Here is a 26224-nt window from a genome sequence, read left to right on the forward strand (position 1 = left end):
TGATCAAGTGGGCTTCATCCCTGGGATGCAAGGCTGGTTCAATATATGCAAATCAATAAATGTAATCCAGCATATAAACAGAACCAAAGACAAAAATCACATGATTATCTCAATAGATGCAGAAAAGGCCTTTGGCAAAATTCAACAACCTTCATGCTAAAAACTCTCAATAAATTAGGTATTGATGGGACATATCTCAAAATAATAAGAGCTATCTATGACAAACCCACAGCCAATATCATACTGAATGGGCAAAAACTGGAAGCATTCCCTTTGAAAACTGGCACAAGACAGGGATGCCCTCTCTCACCACTCCTATTCAACATAGTGTTGGAAGTTCTGGCCAGGGCAATCAGGCAGGAGAAGGAAATAAAGGGTATTCAATTAGGAAAAGAGGAAGTCAAATTGTCCCTGTTTGCAGACGACATGATGGTATATCTAGAAAACCCCATCGTCTCAGCCCAAAGTCTCCTTAAGCTGATAAGCAACTTCAGCAAAGTCTCAGGATACAAAATCAATGTACAAAAATCACAAGCATTCTTATACACCAACAACAGACAAACAGAGAGCCAAATCGTGAGTGAACTCCCATGAACAATTGCTTCAAAGAGAATAAAATACTTAGGAATCCAACTTACAAGGGACGTGAAGGACCTTTTCAAGAACTACAAACCACTGCTCAAGGAAATAAAAGAGGATACAAACAAATGGAAGAACATTCCGTGCTCATGGGTAGGAAGAATCAATATCATGAAAATGGCCATACTGCCCAAGGTAATTTACAGATTCAATGCCATCCCCATCAAGCTACCAATGACTTTCTTCACAGAATTGGAAAAAACTACTTTAAAGTTCATATGGAACCAAAAAAGAGCCCGCATCACCAAGTCAATCCTAAGCCAAAAGAACAAAGTTGGAGGCATCACACTACCTGACTTCAAACTATACTACAAGGCTACAATAACAAAAACAGCATGGTACTGGTACCAAAACAGAGATATAGATCAATGGAACAGAACAGAGCCCTCAGAAGTAATGCCGCATATCTACAACTATCTGATCTTTGACAAACCTGAGAAAAACAAGCAATGGGGAAAGGATTCCCTATTTAATAAATGGTGCTGGGAAAACTGGCTAGCCATATGTAGAAAGCTGAAACTGGATCCCTTCCTTACACCTTATACAAAAATTAATTCAAGATGGATTAAAGACTTAAACGTTCGACCTAAAACCATAAAAACCCTGGAAGAAAACCTAGGCATTACCATTCAGGACACAGGCATGGGCAAGGACTTCATGTCTAAAACACCAAAAGCAATGGCAACAAAAGCCAAAATTGACAAATGGGATCTAATTCAACTAAAGAGCTTCTTCACAGCAAAAGAAACTACCATCAGAGTGAACAGGCAACCTACAAAATGGGAGAAAATTTTCGCAACCTACTCATCTGACAAAGGGCTAATATCCAGAATCTACAATGAACTCAAACAAATTTACAAGAAAAAAACAAATAACCCCATCAAAAAGTGGGCGAAGGACATGAACAGACACTTCTCAAAAGAAGACATTTATGCAGCCAAAAAACACATGAAAAAATGCTCATCATCACTGGCCATCAGAGAAATGCAAATCAAAACCACAATGAGATATCATCTCACACCAGTTAGAATGGCAATCATTAAAAAGTCAGGAAACAACAGGTGCTGGAGAGGATGTGGAGAAATAGGAACACTTTTACACTGTTGGTGGGACTGTAAACTAGTTCATCCATTGTGGAAGTCAGTGTGGCCATTCCTCAGGGATCTAGAACTAGAAATACCATTTGACCCAGCCATCCCATTACTGGGTATATACCCAAAGGACTGTAAATCATGCTGCTATAAAGACACATGCACACGTATGTTTATTGCGGCATTATTCACAATAGCAAAGACTTGGAACCAACCCAAATGTCCAACAATGATAGACTGGATTAAGAAAATGTGGCACATATACACCATGGAATACTATGCAGCCATAAAAAATGATGAGTTCATGTCCTTTGTAGGGACATGGATGAAATTGGAAATCATCATTCTCAGTAAACTATCGCAAGAACAAAAAACCTAACACCGCCTATTCTCACTCATAGGTGGGAAGTGAACAATGAGAACACATGGACACAGGAAGGGGAACATCACACTCTGGGGACTGTTGTGGGGTGGGGGGAGGGGGGAGGGATAGCATTGGGAGATATGCCTAAAGTATAATAATAATAAATAAATAAATAAAGAAGAATATTATGTGGAATGAGGCTTGCAAGTGATATATAGTGTAGTGCCAGAAACCCAGGTTGGACAAGGCTGTTGGAAAACAGCTCACAGAACAGTGCAAGAAAGAAAGAAACAGGCTGGGTACTGTGGCTCATGCCTGTAATCCTAGCACTTTGGAGGCTGAGGCGGGAGGATCACTTGAGCTTAGGAGTTCGAGAAAGAAAGAAACAAAATTATAAAAAAAATCAATGCCCCAAGCCACAGTTGACTCTACTTAGAATTAGATATCTATCTATCTACTAAGTGGGGCCCAAGGCCACGCCACTTTATCAGGACTAGTCAGATTCAGAGGGTATGGAGACTAGTGCAAATATAGAATTAGGCAAACATAATAATTAGTGCAAATATAAGAATTAGGCCTTTCCACTCTAGGAGTGATGTGGCTTTGAAAGCCATCTGGTGGAAAGAAGAACTGGTAAGGGAGACAGACCAGCCCCAGCTCTACCATGAAGCCCCAGGAAGCCACTAACCATTCCTACCTCACTTTCCACAGTACCTGCTATGTATGCTCTCCTCCCTGGGGAGATGAAGTTCAAGTGGAGTGGTAAAGCGTTTTTAAAATGAACATGCTGGCCAAAAGTAAGGTGTTGCTGTCCCTACACATGCCCCCTAGTACACGCCCAGCCTGGTCTCTCCTTCTCAGCCTCTAGGGACCCTGCTCATCTTCAAGATTTGCTCAAGTCCCTCCTTCCCATGAAACTTCCAGGGGTGAGGGGAGCCTCTTAATGCAGCCTGTTCATGTCTCCACTCATGGCCACATGGTTTCATGATGATTCGAGGGTCTGCTCCATTTCTAGGGCAGGGTCAGCATCTAATTCTCCTTTCCCTCCCTAGTGCCAGCAAGGGCCTGGCACTGAGTAGGCACCTTGTCAGTGTGACTTGAATAAACAAATGAGGCTTTCTCACTACCCCAAATCCCAAGGCTCCCCTACCTCTTGACGGCAGCATTCAGTGGTAGTTCATCTCTTTCTGTGTGCAACATTTTCACATTGTGCTTCAATGACACTGAACTCAGGATGCATTTTGTCTTATCCCCCTACCGGCCCAGCTTCCAGGGCTCTATCCTCTGTATCCCCACAGCACCCACTGAGCCCAGGGCCTTCCCCTGAGGATTACTCATTAAGCAGTTATTAATTTGCAGCCAGACTTTCCTGGGTCTCAGTCGCCTGGTCAAGATGTTTGATAACTGCCCCATCTCAGACATTATTAAAAGCACAAGATTTGGGGCCGGTCTGTGGTACTCTCAACAAGTGACTTAACTCTATAAAACTGCCTCCTTATCTGTAAAATGGGGATAACTGTATTGACATCATAGGGTTGGAATGAGCATTAAATATTTAATGCATGAAGCTCTTAGAATGGTGCCATTGCTCTGATTAGCTCAGACCCATCCTGTAATTCTGAGAAGTCCAGGTTCTGTGAAGAAAACGGAGCAGCCTCCCCTGTGAAGAAAAGGAAGACAGAAAGCCTCCGAGACAGTCGCTTTCTGTCTCGTCTCAAGCCTGTTCCTCTTGGAACTGGAGGAGGCAGGTTGTGAGTAGTGGCAGTAATTTAGTAAGAGGATTTCCAGAATCCTGGTGTGCTCTGCAGAAATCCTGGGAATGTGACAAGGTGCACTTCAGACTCTGAGGAAGCTGGGTATTAGAACATCAGAGCCTTTCCCTTGGGGCCACAGAGCTCTGGGAAGCTGAGGTCATATGGGCTTGCGGGGAAGGGGCAGAGATGGCAGGCATCCAACCACCCAGTCCTTGCACTATGTGGCTTCCTTATGAGCAATACATGCCCACAGCCCTGTGAAGGATCCTAAGCCAAGTGGCCTGAAATGTTCTCTTGGCACAAGTGCCCAAATATCACAATCACCCATCCATGTAGACTTAGCCCCTGCTAGACCTACTGCTGGGAAACACTTCTCATCACACTCTGCTTATAAAAAGTCTACCTGTCCTCCAGAGCACAGCTCAAAGGATGCCTTTGCAGAATTGCTGAATGCCTACTTATGTTGAACCAGACCTTCTTCTGGGGCTACCAAGAGGAATGAAGAGCACAGAGCCTAGTGGGAGCAGCCTGGCAAATATATAAACATTGAAATACAGTGACCTGAGGGCTGGAATAGAGGCATTTACAAAGTACAGCACAGCCCCAAAGCACTTTCCCTGCAAGGAAGGCAACTGACCAAAATTAAACAAATGAACAAAGTCATTTCAATCCTGATAAGTGTTATAAAGAAAACAAAGTCAGTTCATATGAAAGAAAGTGGCTGGGTGGTGGCATGGTCACGGAAGCTCTGTGAGGTAATACTTAGCCACTGCATTGAGTGGAATGATGAAAAGAGCTCAGCAGTGGAAAGACTGAGGGGATGACAAATGTCAAGGCCTGAGAAGTGGGAGTGAAGGTGGTGGTGATGGGCATGGTGGTGATGGGGACAAGAAAGAATTCCAGCATCTGGAACGTAGCCGGGGACAGTGGTGGGAGGTGAGCTGCACCGAGATTATAGCATAAATAAAATGCTGTACAGTCATCCCTCAGCATCCATGGGGAGTTTGTTCCAGGACTTCAAGAGGATACCAAAATCTACAGATGTTCAAGTCTCTTGTATAAAATGGTGTAGTATTTGCATATAACCTGTAACCTGCACACATCCTCCCATATACTTTGTCACCTCTAGATTACTTATAACACCTAACACAATGTAAATGCTATGTAAGAAGATGTTATACTGTATTGTTCAGGGAATACAATACAATCTATTGCATCTGTACTAAGCATGTACAGAATAAAGTCTGTTATTATCCATGGTTTTTTTTCAAATATTTTCAATCCAAGGTGGAATCCACAGATGGGGAACACATGGATGTGGAGGGCCAACTGCACTCTCCCTTTTTTTCCACTCAGCTTTATAATGTACGAATATTCTCAGTTGGGAAAAATTATTTGTAAACATTTTTAATGACTGTATTAAAAAACCATCATATAAAAAGAAAAGAAAGTTGTTTTCAACTTAAAAAAATCCTTATATAATGTACCACTCATCTGGGATATGCTTCTGGGAAGGGGACACTCCCTGCTTGGGCTGCAGCAGAAGGCAGTGGGGAGAAAGTCTTAAAGTTCTGGGAGTCAGGCTAGCCCCTCCTGCAGGTGTCCTCATTGCCACTTCTTGGTCCCTGTGGTCAAGGTTCAAAGTGCCAAAAGACCCACTGATCGAACCTGAGACTGTTGAGATGTCCTGTTCCCAACAGAGAGTATCTGAGCTCCAGAAACTTCCCTCTCAGGCCTCCACTCCCCCCTCCTTTGTACTGTGCATCCTACTCTGACTCCCGTGGCTGGGGCACATTCTCAGTGTCCCCTGGTAACGACCTCTCCCTTGCCTCTGATTTGCGAGGCACAGACAAAGCTGACAAGGCCTTCCTCCAGGAGGCTGCTCTGCTTTCTTCTCTCCTACCCCAGCTTTTGGCTCCCGGCTTCTCTGGAAAGCCACAGGACTCCACCAGCTTCTCTCTGCCAACAGTTCAGTCTTCAGGGCTGGAGCTGCAGGGTCTGCGGAATTCCTGTCCATACTCATGTATCCACTTGTTGGCCACTGGGAGAGAATAGGGAAGGAGACAGCAGGCTCAGCAGAACAGACAGCAGCAGTGCTGCAGACTGGTGCGCACTCATAGGCGCGTGTGAGTGCCCCCTTAAATTCTGCATCCTAGGTAACTCACTTGCTCATCCTAGTCCTGGCCTCACTATGGACTACAAGCTGTTTCTTCCAGCAGATAAATAGCAAAGAGGACATTGTCCTCTGGAAAAAAGTCACAGGTCCTGTCTCCTGTAAACTCATTTTCAAACGTTTGGGAACTAAGATCACTCACCCTTCATTTTAGAAGCCCATGTCCCCCATGAAGCCATTCCAGAGTACTGAGAGAAAAACAGGTGGCATCTCCTGGCAGCCTCCACCTCAGCTCATAAGCCCCCTTCCACTTCTCTTTCTGTCTTCAGAGCTAAGTGCTCCTGGATGTATATGTGACATAAACATGTCCATCTGCTTATTGATCTCTTCTTTGTTTTCCCACCTCCTCATGGGGAGCACTAAACAGGAGAGACAATGGCTTGACACATCTTTCCTTGGGGTAGAGTGTGGGTGGGACACCATATTCCTCTCTGGCAGTGTTCAGGAATCAAGGCCTATCTGGTCAGGTGAATAAACCTTTACTGACAGTCACTCTGTAACAGGAACCCCTGCCTGTTATAGGCTCCCAGTCTGTTGGGGGCACCTCATTCATAATCTGATCTTCTCAATATAATGTGGCACTGTAATGAAGTGTTTGGAATTGGATGGCTGTGCTAGGTCCCACCCATCCCCTGTTTCACTCTACTCTGCATTGTGTACCCCATTCTCATGCCCGGAAAGGCAGGACTTACCCCACTTATCTCCCACCAGGACAGGACAACCAGCATGAAGTGTGTCACTGTCCCCTTCACCACTCCTGTGCAGGTTCCACCAAAACAGTGCTGCATTCTGAAACAAGAGGGCCCAGCCCCAGGGAGGGTCAGCCCAGAACCTCAGTCCTCGGGAAGCACATACTAAGGACAAATGCAGGCATGTCATTGAAGAAGCCTTTCCATGCAGTCTGGGGGCAATGTATGCATAAAATGGCACAAAATGGCATAAATTGCCATTTACTCCTTCATGCATGGGTCACTGACAGAGTCCCCTGCACCCCAGGTCCTGGGGCTGCAGGGACAAATCACGTCCAGTTCTGCTCTCCAGGAGCTCACAAGAAACAGACATAAAACAGACCTGAACAAGACAGCATGGTGAGTTCTGGGAGAAAGGTGAGCACATTTGTCATTGGATCACTGAGGAGAAACACCCAACAAAACCACAAGGTGGAACAAAATATTCCTCATACAGCCAAGCACATCATTAACTCAGAAGCTTTTCCTCCCTTAGGCACTTATGATTAACACCTTCAGGGAGCAGGCAGTATCATAATCCCCATTTTCCTAGCAAAGAACTGGAGGCCCAGGGTTTTAAATAACGCAACAAAAGAAGGAGCAAAGTGAGGACTCAAGCCCAGGTGTTCTGACGCTAAATCCTGTATGTTTTTCCCCCATACATGGCTTCTTTGCCCTATCTTGGCCCTCAAAGTAGACAAAACCCCAGATCATGAAGAGCTTTCCAGGATGCATTGGCAGTCTCTATGTTCCCAAGGCTACAAGAGGTGCCAAGCTCCTGAGCATTCAGAGATATCTGGCATTGATTTATCAAATGCTCAGGATGCGCCAGGCACTGTACTACCTGCTTTACAGGAATGATCTCGTTTAGTTATCTTCATTTCATTCCTAAATTAGGTAAGGGCTGCCAGGGAGTTGGACTGATCTGAAATTTGGAGGAAATACTCATTCATGAAGCAAACCTCTTACACTCGGTTCTCCTCGGTGCCTATCCTTTCCAAATCCCTGTTGCAACATCATAATGCCTGCTGACGTCTCTGTAAACTCCCGGATCAAAAGGCTATGAATTTCCCTCTGCACCCTCCGTGCCTCTAGCTCTCAATGTGGACTGAACTAATGATGGAAGGAACTAGATGCTGTAGAGGATCCAAAGTAAATAAAACAGAGCTCTCATCTTGAGGAGCTGTACTGTGACAGGGAAGACAGACGTCTAATCATCTACTTGCAATATAAGTGTAAATAAAGTAACAAATAGAGGCGCAAGCGATGAGCGTGTGTGTGGTAGTAAAGTAGACTATGGGATGATGTGTGATTCTGGGAATTGGGGAAGACCTCTTTTTGGCCCTCCTCCCAGGAATGGGCTTGCAAGCACAGACAGCGTGAAGGTTAGGGGGTAAGCCTGCACTCCCTCAACCCCATCTTCTGGGACCAGGGCCCCACTCACCCTAACCACTGGCACGCTGAGGTTGGCATAGATGAAGGCTGTGGCTCCTCCAGCTTCCACCGAGCTCAGCTACAAGACCAGACGAAAAAGCCAGAGTTAAAACAGCCAGCGACTTCCCTACCCTGTCATATGATGTCATTTCTGCATAGATTCCTTCCCATGGTCTTCTATTCAACTCTGAGAGAAATACTTGAAAGACAATCATCCAACTCAGGAGAAACTTTGAGAGCCTACTCAATGGCATTGGTGTTTGCCTACAGGGCCACAAGAGGACAATGTTTTGGTATTCCTCCTTTCTTTCCCTTCCAGCTAACATCCTTATTGAGGGCTACAATAAGTAGATTCAAACTTTTTGACTGAGACCCTTAGGGAAAAATACATTTTAAATAATGACCCAAGACACACACACACACACACACACACACACACACCCTGAAAGATAATTGTCATAAAACATTCTTACTATCTGAGATAGCTTTGCATCTTCTCTATTTTATTTTATTCTATTCTAGTGTGGTTCTCTTAAATGCTCATCAGAACCACTAAATTAATCTCACAACCTATAATGGATCATGACTTGTGGCTTGAAAACCAGTTTAGACTATGATTCTTCTTGAAAGCTGGGCATCATAGGAACTACTTATTACACCTTTGGCATATTCTCCAGATCACTCTGCTCCTCTCCAGGGAACCCAAGCTAAGGAGTTTCATCACTGGTCTGTTCTAAGACTATGGATATGTTTTCTTAATGTGAAGCTTTTTTTCTGGTTGTCACAGAAATATATAATAATTGTAAACTGTTTTAAAACAGGAAAATATTTTTAAATAACAATAATTATCATTGTACCATCCAGAAAAAAGTTATAGTTTACATAGTGATAGTTGATATTTATTGGGCACTGACTATATGCTAAACGTTACACTATGTCCTTACAAATATATTATCTCATTTATTCCTCAGAACAATCCTAGGGGTTACAATTGTTACTATTTTTAATTCTTCACATTTTACAGACGAAGAAATCGAGTCTCAGAGAGCTTAAGCACTTTATAAAAGGTCACGTGACTCTTCCATGACAGAGCCAGGATGTGAGCTGAGCCAGTGCCATGTGACTACAAAGTCCCTGCTCATAACCATCATGCTACACCTTTGGAAATTTAGGTCATATCCAAATGTTTACTATTATAAACAACAATGCACTGAACAACTTAATGAAAAAAAAATCATTTTGCATTTGGATTGTTTTCATACGAAAGAGTCTTAGCACTAGTATTATGGGGTCAAAAGGACATGCATAAGTTTCATACTTCTTATACATTTTGCTAAATTATTTTTTCAGCAGTTGCATCACACAAGAGTGCCAGTTTTACCTCACGCTGCCTAGCATTATCTACCAGAAGGTTCATGCTCTGTAATCTTATGGCAGTCAGATCCTGGCACATTTACTTGTGTTACAGAGCAAGAGGTATAGGAGGTAGGACGCTGTCCCTTGGTAGATGCAAGTGAACTGACGTGGTGATTTGGAACCTGGAAATGGCAGTGGTGACTATTAGCATTCCTTGGCTCCCCCTGTAGCACACTGGGAAAGCTGATGAGAACAACAATTGGCTCCTTGTGTTCAGGTAACAAATTAGATTATTCTATTCTAGACCGTGTCAGTAAGGGGCAACCTGGACTTTCCTGCATTCTTTTACCTGTGGTTTTACAATATGGTGGAAAGGAATGACATAGCCAACACATTAAAAAGAAAATCGGATTCTGCATGCAATGAAGCTCATGAGCACGGCATGGGCTGTGAGAACAGTGGGAAAGCGAGAGAAATCTTCCCTCTGTATACCTTCTACTATTTTGTACTGGGGCTGATCTTTTTTTTTTTTTTTAATAGAGACAGGGTCTCACTGTTACCCAGGCTGTACTTGAACTGCTGGGCTCAAGCAATCTTGCTTGAGCCTGCCAAGTAGCTGGGACTACAGGTGCACACCACCGCACCCAGCTTGGGACTGATCTTATGTCCAATCTGAGCCGAAAATCACCAGCTGGACTTCAACTCAATCCTCTGTACTTCTTAAGGATTATTTTCTCCCTATAATATCAGTCTTAGGTTTCCCACAAACCTTAACATTTGTCTTGAGAAATGTTTGTCTTGAAATTGTCTCGAGAAATCCCAACCTGAAGATGAAATATTTGGGCATAATCTAGCACTTCCCTGGTGCCACAATACTGATTCCCCTTTATGAGACCCTTTCCTTTAATTGCTCTGTAGGATACAATGACAGAAACATACAGTATGGAACTTTCCAGAGTGACATCCTTCCTTACATTATCTCATCAGATCCTCACAACAACACTGTGAGGAAGCACAGGGCAAAAAGTGAGCTCAAATAATAGATGTAATCTGTGCTGAGGCCACATAGTAAGTGGCAAAATCAGGATTAGGTCAACTGACTCCAAACCCAAAGTGCATTCCATTCCACTGTGTCTCAAATACTTAAAACCCAAATGCACATGCATGTGAAAGTGCATGAGAGTGCGCACACACACACACACACACACACACACACACGCATTTGCCACTTAAAATTACTGGGCTCTTATACCCATGCTACCTTCACTATAGTAACTGGGGCCCTGTAATCAGGGAACCAGCCATAGGAGATATTGAGAGGATAAAGAACAGAGATATATTGTGCCCTGGATGCCCTGTTTTTTGGCAGTAGTTCATTCTTTCGCCGTCTGTGACCTCCCATAACAGCTGGAGTGATCAACCAGAGATGCAACCAACTGCAGCTCCAAGATGTGTCCCCTGCCTGATAGCTGACCTCAGAATGATCAGAATGAGGCCAGACACCATTGTAAGTGGAAGTCTTCCAGTTCCATAGGAAGTACGGAACTGAGCCACATAGAGAAACACATTGGAATTGCTGGCATTAAAGACTACACAGAATGCTGGCCTCTGACTGCCCTTTCTTGGCTGTCCTGTGGAGACCAGAGACAGTCCTAATAGAAGAGGAAAAGCTGGGGTGGGGGATGTCTGCTATTCTAATGAGCCTGAAACAAGGACTTCATCTTTGGTTGTTATATAGAGCCCTTATATATGTTTGTCCCTTCAGTTAACAGTAAGGTATCTCTTCTAATAAGTGATTAATTCTAATATTCTCTTCCAGTGACAGGTGATTGGAATTATGGCTTGTCCATAGAGAATAAAGTAAACCCACATGATCTGAAGGGAACGGGATAGGTGAGATGATACAGACTGGGGCCAAATCCTGATCAGGCCAGGAGTTAGGAGAGAAGTACAATTTATTGGTTTATTTTGAAAAGGAAGTCATGGAGATTTTACTGAAGATTTTATAGAGAGATAAGGAAGAGAATTTTCACTAAATATCAGAGGCAGCACTCGCTGACTTTCTCTCAGTGTCTCTGTTCTTCCCTTTTGTAAATCTGCTGCCTCATTCCTCATCCCTCTCCCTCCCCACAGCCCCACAACCTCATCTATGGGTTGTTTTTCAACACTGATTAGTCCATGAGACCTCAAGAACACAGATTCTCAGATCCTCCTCCTGTGTTGTTCCACTTCCCATCCTAATCCACTGCCCATACCAAGGTCATATTTAGATTTACACACTGTCAGCCTCTTTGAGGGTAGAAACCTTGTCTTGTATTTCTTTACATCTTCTACAGTGCCTATCAAAAATGCTGTCTGAAATTCGCAAAATTCCTGGAGATTTTTGTGCTGAGTACCAGATAAAATCAATACGTGAAATTGCTTTGAAAACATAAAATAAAATAGAGCTATAGTCAGTCATGAAGTAAGAAGCCCAGAGCAAGACTCACATAGATCATAAATGTTGCAACTCGGTTTCCTGACTTCATTCTGTAGAGGGGGCTGCTTGGTGACTGAGACAAAAAAAACAGAACATATCATTATTTTATGCAGATGGCACCAGAGGGACAGGCAGGATTCCACTATTAATACAAATAGAAGTAAAATGGGGGCGTCAAGGATGGTATACAGTTCTGATATACACCTACCAGAGTATGTGCCCGTCTTTGCTGGCAGGTACTCAATACAATTTTTTTTTTACTAATTTATTAGATACTTATATAAAAGAATTGTCTACTAACCAAACAGAACTACTTGTCAGTAGTGAAAGCACTATATGAGGGGTTAATTGCACCTTTGAGTTCTCTGTGAAATATAGAAATTAATATATAAAATATTACAGACAATTATTCTGTAGGAATACCAAATCATAAGGCCAGAGTTCCAATTACTTGCTGAAGAGACATATTGTTTTTTTTTGTCATGGAACAGTTTGAGATATGATTTACATTCCATAAAATTCACCCTTGTAAGCCTACTGTTCAATGAGTTTTAGTAAATTTTAACAGTGGTCCAATCATTCCCACAACTGAGGTTTAGAACACAGAACACTTCCACCTGCTGAAAAGTTCCTTCATGCCAGTTAGCAGTCAATCTCTGCTCCCACCTCCAACCGCAGGCAACCCACTTATCTGCTTTCTCTCCTATAGCATTCCATTGTGCAGATATATCAAAATTTGTTTATCCGTTCACCTGTTGACAGACATCTGGGCTGTTTCCAATTCTTGGTTTTTTTGTTTTTTTTTTTTTTTTTGAGACAGAGTCTCACTCTGTTGCCCAGGCTGGAGTGCAGTGGTGCGATCTTGGCTCACTGCAACCTCCGCCTCCCGGGTTCACGCCATTCTCCTGCCTCAGCCTCCCGAGTAGCTGGGACTACAGGCGCCTGCCACCATGCCCAGCTAAATTTTTTTTGTGTGTGTATTTTTAGTAGAGACGGGGTTTCACTGTGTTAGCCAGGATGGTCTTGATCTCCTGACCTTGTGATCCGCCCACCTCAGCCTCCCAAAGTGCTGGGATTACAGGCTTGAGCCACTGCGCCCGGCCCCAGTTCTTGGTTATTACAAATAAAGCTACTATAAACTTTTGTGTACAAATGTCTGTAGAGACATATTTTCTTTTTCTTTTGGGTAAAATACATAGGTGTGAAATGGCTGGATCATAAGTAGGTGAACCTTTAACTTTTTAAGAAACTGTCAAACTTTTTTCTAAAGTGTCTGTATAATTTTGCATTCCCACTAGCAGTGTATGAGAGCTTCAGTTCCTCCACATCCTCACCACCACTTGGTATAATCTTATTCTATTGTAGCCATCATAAGAGAGTACAGTGCTATCTCATTGTGGTTTTAATTTGCATTTCCCTAATGATGTTGAGCATCTTTCCATATGTTTCTTAGCCATTCATTTATCCTCTTTGGAGAGGTGCCTACTCAAATAACTTTCTGTCCATTAAAAAAACTGAATTATCTTACTACTGAGTTATAAAAGTTCTATAGATATTTTGGATACAAGTCCTTTACCAAATATATGATTTGCAAATATTTTCTCCTAGTTGGTGGCTTGTCTTTTCCTTTTCTAATGATGTTTTTTGAAAAGCAAAGAATTTCAATTTTATAAGGTCCAATTTATCAGTTTTTTTCTTCTTTTATGGATCATACTTTGGTGTCCTATCTAAGAAATCTTTGCCTAACCTGTGGTCACAAAAATTTTCTCTTACGTTTTCTTCTAGAAGTTTTATAGTTTTACATTTACATCTATGATCCATTTTGTGTTAACTTGCATATGTGGTGTAAGGTAAGGGTGTAAAGTCATTATTATTTTGCAGATAGATATTACATTGTTCCAATATCATCTATTGAAAAGATTATATTTTCTTCACTGAATTTCCTTGGCACCTTTGTCAAAACCAATTGATCATAAATGTGTTAGTTTGTTTCTGGACTCTGTTCTGTTCCATTGACCTATGTGTCTCTCCTTACACTGGTACCACACTGCCTTCATTCCTGTAGCTCTATACTAAATTTTGAGATCAGATAGTGTGTGCTCTCCAATTTGTTCTTCTTTTTCAAAATTGTTTTGGCTGCTCTAGGTTTTTTGCATTTCCATACACATTTTAGGATCAGCTTGTTAATTTCTACAAAAATAAACCTCCTGGAATTTTTATAAAGCTGGGGTTCAATTTATAGATCAGTTTTGGGGAGGTCATTTTAATCCTCAAAAATCACTACTGGGTATCTACCCAAAGGAAAAGAAAGTATTATATTAAAGAAAAAACACCTGCACCCAGATATTTATTGCAGCACTATTCACAACCGCAAAGTCATGGAACTAACGTAAATGTCCATTGATAGTTGATTTGATAAAGAAAATATGGCATATATACATAATGGAATACTATCCAGCCATAAAAAGAATGAAATCATTTCCTCTGCAGCAACATGGATGGAGCTAGAGGCCATTATCCTAAGTGAACTAACTCAAAAGCAGAAGATAAGATATTGCATGTTCTCACTTATAAGTGGGGGCTAAACAATGGGTACACATGGACATAAAGATGGAGGTAACAAACACTGGAAACTCCAAAATGGAGGAGGGTGAAAGGGGAGTGAGAGTTGAAAAACTACGTATCAGATACAACATTCAATAGTTGGATGATGACTAGAAGTGTAGTCCCCACCATTACACTTGCAATACCCATATAACAAGCATGGCTGCTTGCATTGGCTCACTCCTGTAATGTCAGCACTTTGGGAGACTGAGGTGGGAGGATCGCTTGAGCCCAGGAGTTCAAGACAAGCCTGGACAACATAGCAGGACCTTGTCTCTACAAAAAAAATGTTTTTTTAAATTAGCCAGGTGTAGTCCTAGAGCTACTTGGGAGGCTGAGATGGGGGGATCACTTAGCCCAGGAGTTCAAGGCTGCAGTGAGCTATGATGGTGCCACTACACTGCAGCCTGGGCAATAGAGCAAGATCCTGCCCATAAAGAAAAAAATAAATACATAAATACGTAAATAAAAAACCAGCACATGTACCCCGTGAATCTCAAATTAAAAAAAAATTATTTGCTATTGTCAGCAAAGATGGCCAGTTGAGATCATGAGGCTAGAAGAGTTACTGGAGGAAGGACAATCCTCACTAGGAAGTCCCTGAGTGGAGCAGTCAGATGATTCCATGACAAGCCACATTCTTCCCTCACCAGCAAATTTTAGAAGGGAGATGGTGGCAGACAAGAAAATGAATCAGCAACAATATGCTTGGAACTAAGGCTTTCCAATATTTCTGGAACAAGAACCTTTGTTCCACGATTTCACTTAGTATTCCCTGAAAGCCTACAAGAGCTCTGCCTCAGAGAAATAAATAATGCCCTGGCTCCCTACCCCAGGGGATTGGTCATTGACTCCACCATTACCGTAGCGTGGTCAAAGTGAGGCTCATAGTGTCCTCCGATGCCATAGTTCACCACCTGCAGATACTCTGCATAGGGAGGCCGGACATCAAGGCCTGTGAGGGCAGCAATGCGGTGGTTGAGGGTCACCAGCATTGGGTCAACAGTGTCCTTCAGCCAGGCACTAAAACACACCACAGATTGAAGCATCAATGATCTGATGCCCGAAATGACTAAATGATGTCTCTGAATGAATGAATAAACAAATGAATTATGTTAATTGCCAGAAGGAAGGATGGAAGGAAGGAAGAAAGAGAGGGAGGGAAGACAGACATAAATGCCTAATTACCTACTCATTCCTCATGTTGTCTGCCCAGTCCACTTTGTTCTCTACCTCAACAATCTCACAGCATTGAGATACAAAGAGGAATAAGACAAAACCCCTGCCTTCAAAGCTGCTATGGTGTAGAGACATCTGAACAGAGGGACCCAGGCACAGTGGGAAAAGCTTGGGATTTAGAGAAATGTGACGAGTCCCTGATCCTCTATGATCCTAAGTCAAGTATTTAACCATTAACCTCTCTAAGGGTCACTGTGTTGTCTATAAAATTGGGATGATAATAACATCTACTTCACAGACTTATAAAGACTGTGAGAGGCAATGCTTATGAAGACACTTTGTGAACTATACATTAGTGTTACTTTTAAACACAGGAAAATCTCTGCTCTACTGCAAGACAAGCCAGGATAGGGCAAAGGCCAAACAGCAGAGTTCAGTCTCTTTTCCTGAATGTCTTGTTGAGGTTCTGACAAAGTGGCAATTTTGGAATCAGAATTTACGTCCCTGGGAAATGAGGAAGTGCTCCCTAAAGCCAGTGGGTTTCCTGGGGCGATGATAAGGCTCTGAGGGAAGAGCCTTGGCATGATATGGAAGACCATTTCTTTGCTCTTTGCTTTTGATGGATTAGTGTGTTCATTCTTTCAAACAGAGCGCAAGCAGAGTGCTATGCCACATGCTCTTAGGTTTACAGAGATTGCCAAGACAGAGCTATTGCCTTCTAAGAGCCCATGGATTATGCGGGAAAGGACAAACACAAATATAACTAAGAACAAAGTAAGGTACAGAGAAAAATTGAGAAACAGACTTTAAAGTGCTGGGAAGCACAGATGAAGGAGAAGTTCATTCCAGTGGGGCACTCAGGTAAGATAGTGACATTTAAGCCAAATTTTGAAGAGTGCATAAAATTTCAATAGATGGAAAAGATGTAGGAGTATTCCAGCCTGAAGAAACAGCATAAGCACAGACATGGAGGTGTGGCAATAAATTATGAATAAGGAGATAGGAAGAAGTAAAGGGAGATACAGCTGGAGAATCAGGCTCAGGGCATGACATAGAAAGCTGAAAACACTGTGATATGGAATCTGGACTTTACTTTATGGATAATGGGTAGTCAGTGAAGGTATGCGAGCAGGAAAATGATTTGGCAATTAGAAGTTCCCTGGTGACCTTTGGGAGACCAGCTCCAGCGAAGTTGTGAGGACAGAACCAAAAGTCAAAGAGTTGAAGAGTGATGCAAGTGGAGAAAGAAAGTAGTTTCTTGTTCTGAAAAGGGAAGAAAATACCACCTGCTCCACTAGAAGCAATTAACCCAAGGCTGAATTTTCTCTCCGACACTAGAATATCAGAAAGGTTAGAAAAAGCAATGAAGCTGAGATCATAGGGACCTTCCATAGGTTAGAGAATAACTACTAATATGAAAGGCCCTTAATGTACCAGACCAAGTAAGTTAAGCCAAATGATTCTGAATCACAGCTTTCATCACTCACCTCCCTTCCCAGACAGCACAAATTAATCCCCATCCTGAGGTCCGGCCTCTCCCCAAGGATGCTGACGTCACTGTCTCACATGTCTTTGGTGGATGCAAGTAAAGGGCTGTAGTCGGGGGTGGGCAGGGCTGGAGGGGTGGGATAAAGCTGGGCTCTCACAGCTGAATCTGCTCCTCTACAGAAGCCATCAGGGCCAGAGAGTCTATTTGTCCTTCTGGTCTCATTGTTGGCAAGTCATGCTTTCAATATGAGTCAGGAGGTGGGAATGGAATCTTGTAAAGTTAAACTACAAATGTGGACAGGACTGTATCTTCTGGAAAAGCAATCCTGTTTAGGAGAACAACTATAGACTTATTTTTTCGTTTAGGGCAGAGGAGCTCTTCCAAGTCTCTCTCGAATGGCCTTCTAGTTAAACCCTCAGATGATCTAACAATCTGGGAAAGGGGAGTGGAAACTTCTCCCTCTTAAAAAGAATGTACAGTTATAAACATGAACTAGGGATTCTCCACCTCTGGCGGTCCCTGAATGGCTGTTGCTGACTGGCAGTCAGCTATGCTATGGGCCTGAGGGTGGGCAGCAGGTATGACCAAGGAAGAGCCCTTCTTACCTTTTGCTGATGCGGTACTCCACTTGTAATTGCTTCTCCCCTGATGCCACCACTGACCTCTGTAGCTGGTGGGAAGAATGTAAGACAAAGTCCAAGTGGTTATGATGCAAAAGGAAAGGTTTGTCACTTCCACAGACATATTCCTCGCTTAAGCATAAACATAACAGATGCCAGTTCCTCCTTAATTAGAGGACATTTTGCATGTGGGACTAATTTAGTGATGCTATCAATCCTGAAAATAAAAGATCTTAAGTGACCAAAGATAGTAGAGTTGAAAATAACCTTTAACACTGTGTCTAGTCGACAGTAAGTACTCAATAGAAGTTTGCTGAGTTAAATTTAACTGTTAGTTGAATCCCTTTTGTATCTGCAAGACTGTGAGTTAGGTAAGACCAGGGGCTATTTCTCATTAGTCTTTGTTTCCCAGGGTCAGGCACAGGGCATGACCTATGGTAAGCACTTTGTAAGTGTTTGTCAAATTAAATGAACACCTCCAACAACAGGAAACTCTCTACACTCAGAGGCAGCCTGCTCCTTTTGAATATTCTAATGAAAGCCTTTCCTTACAGAGAATCAGAGTCTGTTTTTGCTACAACTACTTTTTAAAAAAACTGATATATAATAGTTACAAATGTTGAGGGTACTTGTGAGATTTTCATAGCTGCAACTGCCTTGATTATGAAAAGACAACAGCAGTTTTGATGACACTAGTTTAACTAAATGCCTCTCTTTTGTTCTGAATGTCTAGGTATAGCATTTAAATTATTATTATTATTATCTTTAGAGACAGGGTCTTGCTCTGTTGCCCAGGCTGGAGTGCAGTAGTACGATCATAGCTCACTACAGCCTCCAACTCCTCCCACCTCAGCCTCCCAAATAGCTGGGACCATAGGCACATGCCACCAAACCTGGCTAATTAAAAAAAAAATGTTTTTGTAGATACAGGGTCTTGTTTTGTTGCCCAGGCTGGTCTTGAACTTCTGGTCTCAAGCGATCCTCCCACCTCAGCCTCCCAAAGTGCTGGGATTATAGAAATGAGCCACCACACCAGGCCTAAATTATTTTTAAATAAAGTGTCTCCTAATTGCAAAATCCAGGGACAGAAAGAGAAATATTATTTATTTATATGAGGATAAACATGTCTACTTCTGCCTCTGTCATCAGAATGTCAGCTCATGAGGGCAAGGACTTGGCCTTTTTTCAGTGCTGTATCCCCAGGGTCCATTCAACGCCTGGTGGTGGAGTAGGTGCTTAGTACTGGTTAAATAAACAAATGAATGAAACAGGGCACTGTGCTTAAAGGTACTCACAGGGCTCAGACCCAGCTCTGGTGCTTCACAGGCAGGCAGAGCAGTGCCTGGGGCAATGAGCTACACAGACAGAAGCTCTTTCCCTTCTCTGAAGCTTCCATAATGTCATTGTCCCTCCTGCTAAACCAGATAGACAGTCTTGGAAAAGCCTCTTCCTTTCCTTGGGCCTGTTTCCCCATCTATAAAATGCAGCACATGAACAACATGTGCTTGCGAGTTCCTCTCATCACGCGGCTCTACAATCTTACGAAGCAGGAAATCAGAAGGGGATTGATGTTGCCTCCATCCATTGTCTCTGGTGTCCTGTCGTGAGCCATTTGTAGAGGAGAAACTCATAGAAGAGAGATGCTCCCTTCTGTTCTTTTAGGGCAAAATCGATGGTTTAAAAATAAATAAATAAATAAAAACCTAAGGAATCCCCCCATCCCAAATTAAGGAGCCACCTTATACTTAATTCCTGTAACAATCATTAATTGTCCACCTACCAGTCACTCATTTTTTGGAACAAATATTTATTGGTTGTTCTCTGTGCTAAGCACTGTGCTAGGCACTGCAAAAACAATGTTAATCCAGACAATGTCCCTGCCCCTAAGACATCTTAATGGGGCCATAATAGGCAAGTATAGAATGCCATGGCAATAGAGAGAGGGGCACATAGCCCATTCTTATGAGGGACAGGAAGTCTTTCCAGGATGTCCACAAGACACACTGGAATCATACAGGTGAGAAGTCAAGGGCAGTTCGTTCCAGGCAGACAGAAGAGTGTGCAACTGGAGCATCAAGTGCCGGGGGAAGATGTGGTAGAAGGGGTTGGCAGCAGCCAGCCATGGAGACTTGTAAGCACTTGAGGGCAAAAGTGACCCATTGAAGAGTTTCAGCAAGGGCTTGAGTGGTCAGACCTGACCTTTTAAAGATTTACTCAGGCAGCAATGGGAAGAACATGGGGCAAGGCATTTGCAGAAAGATGATACCTGCTAGTTTACAGTCTGACTGGGGAGACGGGATGCTGACCCAGGAAACTGTCAGTGATGTCAAACAACACATAAATGGCAGAATACGTTTAAAAATTAAGTACCAAACAACCAGTGAGAAAAAGCTGAGTTCAGAGGAGGAGTAGGTAATTGTATATGGCTCCAAAAAGTGCTCTGAAAAAGAACCAAAGGAGGCCAGAATGATCAGGGCTAGTGGGCCCAATGAAGGTGCAGGGCTTCAACTGAGTCTTCAAAGATGCGCACGATGTGGTGAGAGAGAGAAGTGATGAGTGAGTGTGCTTTGGGAAAGGGACAGTGACTAGGAAGCAGAGATATTCAACACAAGCCACTGAGGCATCTGTCTTCAGTTCCCATGGGGCAGCCACTACCATGTCAGTCCAGGGCTGATTCCTGGGAGAGCCACAGACCAAACAGGCATCAGCAGCCCCAGAAAGACACTTCTAGGGGAAGGAAGTGTGCCAAGATCTGTGCATGCCAAATGGACGACATGACCATGAACATTTAAATCAGCGTCTCTGGGTGGGTCACTTCTCCCGTTACCATGGCAACAGGGCTGTTCTAAGGAAAAAGCAGCTGCTGGCCAAAAGCTACTACTGCTGGCTCACTGCAAAGCTGAACCTGTTTGCTCCAATTCACCAGTGGGGCTTAATTATCTCAAAAAACTTCTGTGCAAAGATTCTAGAGTTTCCTGGAGGGGCTTTTAGATGAAATGATGATTGCTCCTCTTCTCCCTCCAATCCATGTCTGCTGTTACAGTCTTCCTTAAAAATCAGACATGATCATGCCACTCTCCCATTAAAACTGTCCAACAGCTCTCCTGCTGCCTACAGGATAAAATCCAAACTCCCCGGCATGGCATTTATAGCATCTGCTAATGGTGTCTCACATCTAGCCTCATCTCCTATCACCTCTCACCCCCATCCCTTGCACACTTCAGCTACCAAGCTTCTGCCCAGTCTCTGAACATACTACATATCAGGCCCTTGCACATACTGTTTTGTCTTTCTGGAATACCCTTTGCCACCTTCTTTCTCTGATAGATGTCACCTCCACAGTGAAGCCTTCCCTGATTCTTCCTCCCTTCCCCATACGTTCTTCACCCAATTGCCTTTTCTTTAGAGGAAGCTTCGCTTTTTTATGTGCATAGCACAACTCTCTGCACACACCTCTATGATAGCATGTATCATAGTGTAGTGTAAATATTTGTTTTTCTCCATTGTGCACTAAGTTTCCAAGAGGAAAGAACCAATACTTCATCTCACCGTAAAAGCCCAGCACCCAGGCCAGTGTCTGGCACACAGTGGGCTCTATTCTGTTGATGAATGACTAATGGCTGCCTGGATGAACTGCACATGTTAAGGGCACAATGTCTGGCTTGACAGAAATAATTCTGAGACAATATCTTTAAAGAGGCAACATGCTTATAGAGGTGCATTTTTTTTTTTTTAATATTTAGCATACTTCCTAGGGGGAGGATTAAACGTCCTCTTCCCATGGACATCCAGCTTGGCTTGGTGACTTGCAGTGCTTTCCCTGTGGAAGAATTAGAATCTTGCTGTTGACTGCAGTAGTGGCCACATGCTTTGCTCTGACCAGTGAAACATGGGTGGAAGTAACATCTGGCACTTCCATGCAGACGCTTTATGAACCAGCTCATGTTTGCCATTTGTCTTTTTCTTCTTCCATGAGACTGGCAATGTCCCATACAGAGGCTGCTCTGTCAGGCTGGGTCTCCGAGTGAAGACAGTAGGATGGCTTTAATCAAAATTTAATTTAACCGTGATTGTAATTTAATTATAATCATAATTCCATTATAACTAAATTATAACTAAATTTTTCGTTAAAACAGCCCTATTGCCATGGTAACGGGAGAAGTGACCCACCCAGAGATGCCTATTTAATCATTCATGGCTGTGTCGTCCATTTGGCATGCACAGATCTTGGCACACTTCCTTCCCCTAGAAGCATCTCTCTGGGGCTGCTGATGCCTGTCTGGTCTGTGGCTCTCCCGGGAATCAGCCCTGGGCTCACATGGTAGTGGCTCCCCCATGGGAACTGAAGACAGATGCCTCAGTGGCTTGTGTTGAATATCTGCTTCCTAGTCACTGTCCCTTTCCCAAAGCACACTCACTCATCACTTCTCTCTCTCGCCACATTCTGCCCATCTTTGAAGACTCAGTTGAAGCCCTGCACCTTCGTTGGGCCCACTAGCCCTGATCATTCTGGCCTCCTTTGGTTCTTTTTATAATGAAATTATAATAATGATTATAACTGAATTACAAAGTTTAATTTATAATTATATAAGTTATAATTTATAATTCATAAATGAGGCACAGAGATTAACAATAAAATAGAATAATAATAATATACTGTAATAAAATTATGGGAAAATGACCTCTCTCTCTCAAAATATCTTATTGCACTATACTGAGAATAACTGAAACCACAGAAAGTAAAATTGCAAATAAGGGGGACTACTGTACCTCTAAGTTCTAGCTGTGGCTCTAGCTACCTGTATGACCTTAACAAGTCCCTTCCCCTCTCTGGGCCTCAGTTTCCTTTTTAACAAAATAATGAAGTTGAGCTTTCTACTCTAACTCTGTAAATTTGTGCTAGGATTTTATTCCTTGCTGCTGTCATTTCACCCTTTTCCCCACCTCTACCAATTACATGGAATGGTTGACACTTTTGAAGTGTTCTTTTTTTTTTTTGTCTTTTTTTAGGTTAAACTTACATACAATGATATGCACAGGTCCCAAGTGGACCATTTGGTGAGTTTTGACAAATGCATACAGCCACATGTACCATGTCCCTAACAAGATATTGAGGGCACATTTTCAATACCCCAGAGAATCCTCTTGCGCATCATCCAGTTAATCCTTTCCCTCCAGAGGCAAGCACTATTGTGATTTTTTTCCACCATGGATTAGTTTTATGGAATGGTTGGCATTCTGAACTCCTTGGCTCTTTGAGGTGTCTAGTTGTTCAGGTTGCCTATTCTCACACTCCTGAATTCCAGGCATGTGAAGATGAAAGAGAAATTCTTGGCAGGTTCTCAGGACACTCACCCATGGTTCTGCAAGTTCTCTAATTTTCTGAGCCTCTGAGTCACTGACAAAGTCATGGTAGAGAGCAATGTAGGGCTCCAGGTGGATGACCTCCTTCCGGATGGGCTGGAGCAGCAGGTAGGCATTGGAATTGGTCTCATAGGAACAGTAGAGGCTAGGGATCTGGTAGAGAGTGGGCTGGAAAGAAAGAATAGGATGAGCATAAGAGAAGAAGGGTCTAGGAGCAAAACTCAACTTAGGGGAACTATGGCATTAAAAAAATTGGAATGCAAGAGATACAGAATGTGGTCACTCTGATGCTGCCCAAGTGAGCTTTATTGTTTTTAATGCATCAGCTCTATCCCCTCATGTTATCCCAATTCTAGCTTCTCAAACTCTAGCCAGGCCTCTCCCCCTTTCTCTTTCCCTGAGGAATCCTACCTGGGAACCCAGGGTCTGACATAGCCCCTCGTAGGTGCCTCTGGTCTGCAGGTGGGGTGTATTGGGCCTCTGGATGACAGCCTCAGATACCACCTGGTTGGGGCTCTCTGCCAAGAGCCTTTCATATTTCAAGACATTCCTGGCCATCCTCTTATTATCTGGGCCTGGAAGAAATCAGAGCAGGGAATATAAAATAGGGATTAACAAATACTGGCCTCAGGGAGTGCCACCAAGGTTTCCTCCAGCTTCACTGCTGCACAGGATGGGCAACTGGATCTCCTGAATAACTCCTCATGTCAACACACAGGAGGATGCAAGGCCCTCACTCCCAGAAGACTACCTGGTATTTTTTTAAAAGACTGACTTGATCCTGGTAGATCTGAAGATGCAAAGGGCTTTGGGAAGCAAAGTGGAACTTAAAACTCAGGCCAAGGGATCATGAGGATGGCTGCTCTGGGATACTGCGATGGTATATATGGGGAAGATGAAGCTTCATTCATTCATTCATTCTTTCACCCATTCATTCAGTAAATCTTCAATGAACATCTACTATGTACCAGATACTGTGCTACAGGCTGACCTCCCAGAGTTTAGAGTCTAATGGAGAAAAAGGACATTAAGTTATCACTTACAACAAAATATGATAAGTGCAATGAAAGAGAAGTCCAGAAAGCCAAAGCCTATTGCAAAAGGACCTAACCTATTCTTCCCCAGAGAATTGGAAGGTAATTCATTCTGGGCTCCACTAGATCTTTCAAATCTCCTAACTGGCCTAGACCCAGAGCAAAGAAGTATGGTGCAGAGGGACTCTAGACTTTGGCTCTAGACTGGATTCCCACAGGGCCCTTGGGAAACCCAATAAATCTTGTGTCTTATTTGTGCCCACCTGTTTGTACCCACTTTGGCTGCAAGATGCCCCATGCATTGGCAGAGCTACCTGTGGCCTGCTGGCCTCTTTGCATGACTGTCAATGCATCTCAGAAGAAGGTGCTGAATTGTTCTAATGCTCCCAAAGCATCTTTCTCTGAGGAGCCCAGTGTGCTTCTAACCACAACCATCACCCTGGCAAAGGAGGAGAGGAAGGGGCAGAAATTACCATTCTGTTTTAACAAGAGAAGAAGGAAGTTTTGGAGAATGGAAATTATAAGCCCAAACCCCAATGAAAATATTGCAAAGCCGGAAATAAAACTGGGAATCTCAACTTGCCATGTTCTATTATCCACCTATAAAAGCACACAATTTGAGTGGATAGCAAAGATTTTAATAGATCAAGTGCAAAGAAATAAAGAAGGGCTGGATTATAATTTTGTTTGCACCACTAATTACTCATGTGTTTGTAGATACACAGCTACTTCCTTATCCTATTGTTTGCTAAATTATCAGAAGGGAATAATGTTACTAAATGGATTCATTAAAAAGTTACGTATACATGCAATTATAAAGTCCTACATGAAATACTTTATAAATATTAAAACAAAATAGTGATTTTGTATCTCATTTTAGTATCTAAATACTAAATACTCATGCCTGTAATCCCAGCATTTTGGGAGGCTGAGGCAGGTGGAACACTTGAGGCCAGGAGTTCGAGACCAGCCTGGCCAACATGGCAGAACCCCATCTCTGCTAAAAATATAAAAATTAACTGGGCATGGTGGCACATGGCTGTAATCCCAGCTACTTGGGAGCCGAGGCACAAGAATCACTTGAACCTGGGAGGCAGAGGCTGTAGTGAGACAAGATTATGCCATTGCACTCCAGCCTGGGTGACAGAATGAGACTCTATCTCAAAAAACAAAACCAAAAAACAAACAAACAAACAAACCACACCCCCAAAAGCAAAAGCAAAACAAAACAAATACTGTATTAAAGAAAAACCTAGGAAGCCATCTACCACTAAAATGTTAAGCAAATATATACATATAACTTTGAGGCAAACATTTCCAAGCAGATAGCTGAGTTAACTCATTTTATTGTCAGCAAGGGACTCCCTGAAGGGCGGTGATGCTTAATTCTGTGACCTACTGGCTGGGCAGGATGCACACATCACAGAGTCAGACCTGATTTAAAGGGAAAAACTGGTATCTCCCTGTGAGCAGCTGAAGTGAGCAATCTTGCTGAGTCACTTTCCTTCTTGTGTACACAGTGCACACTGATTTCATTCATTCTTGGGTCTGCTTCCAAAATCTGGGTCTTTAAAATGTCTCTGAAGAAACGGGCTCCCACTCCTGGACTTTTTCCCATTGAAGCAACACTAATATATCATTGACCGGGTGGAGGAAGGAAGGGACAGTTTGATATCTTCTCAGCATTTTCCAACTAACTTAAAAATTTCCCCCTGATGCATTGAACAGCATGTAAGATTTCACCAAAATTTGAAATGTGACCTGGATTATGAAATTAAGATAATAAAGATAGGGCCAGGCACAGTGGCTCATGCCTGTAATCCCAGCACTTTGGGAGCCCGAGGTTGGGGGACCACTTGAGGTTAGGAGTTTGAGACCAGCCTGGCCAACATGGTGAAACCCCGTTTCTACTAAAA

The 26224-nt window shown here is 42.9% G+C and overlaps 1 protein-coding gene across 4 annotated transcripts in view; it reads right to left on the minus strand.

The window, feature by feature from the left end:
- The window catches only part of P4HA3 (prolyl 4-hydroxylase subunit alpha 3), a 67982-nt gene that overhangs the window by 17379 nt on the left and 24379 nt on the right, over nucleotides 1–26224 (minus strand). For 2 of the 4 annotated variants that reach the window (XM_054440938.2, XM_063672083.1), the window contains 8 exons: nucleotides 23686–23849; nucleotides 23266–23442; nucleotides 17896–17960; nucleotides 15486–15645; nucleotides 12029–12091; nucleotides 8194–8262; nucleotides 6714–6810; nucleotides 5752–5889 (listed from right to left, as the gene is read on the minus strand). In XM_054440938.2, coding sequence (XP_054296913.1) covers nucleotides 5819–5889; nucleotides 6714–6810; nucleotides 8194–8262; nucleotides 12029–12091; nucleotides 15486–15645; nucleotides 17896–17960; nucleotides 23266–23442; nucleotides 23686–23849 — 866 coding nt within the window. In that variant the 3' untranslated portion in view covers nucleotides 5752–5818. Of the gene's footprint in view, nucleotides 1–2796; nucleotides 5890–6713; nucleotides 6811–8193; nucleotides 8263–12028; nucleotides 12092–15485; nucleotides 15646–17895; nucleotides 17961–23265; nucleotides 23443–23685; nucleotides 23850–26224 lie in introns of those variants that run through there. The other 2 variants (XM_054440939.2, XM_063672084.1) reach the window with 2 other exon arrangements.

Source organism: Pongo pygmaeus, chromosome 9 (assembly GCF_028885625.2).
Source record: "Pongo pygmaeus isolate AG05252 chromosome 9, NHGRI_mPonPyg2-v2.0_pri, whole genome shotgun sequence".
In the NCBI taxonomy this organism is placed as follows: domain Eukaryota; kingdom Metazoa; phylum Chordata; class Mammalia; order Primates; family Hominidae; genus Pongo; species Pongo pygmaeus.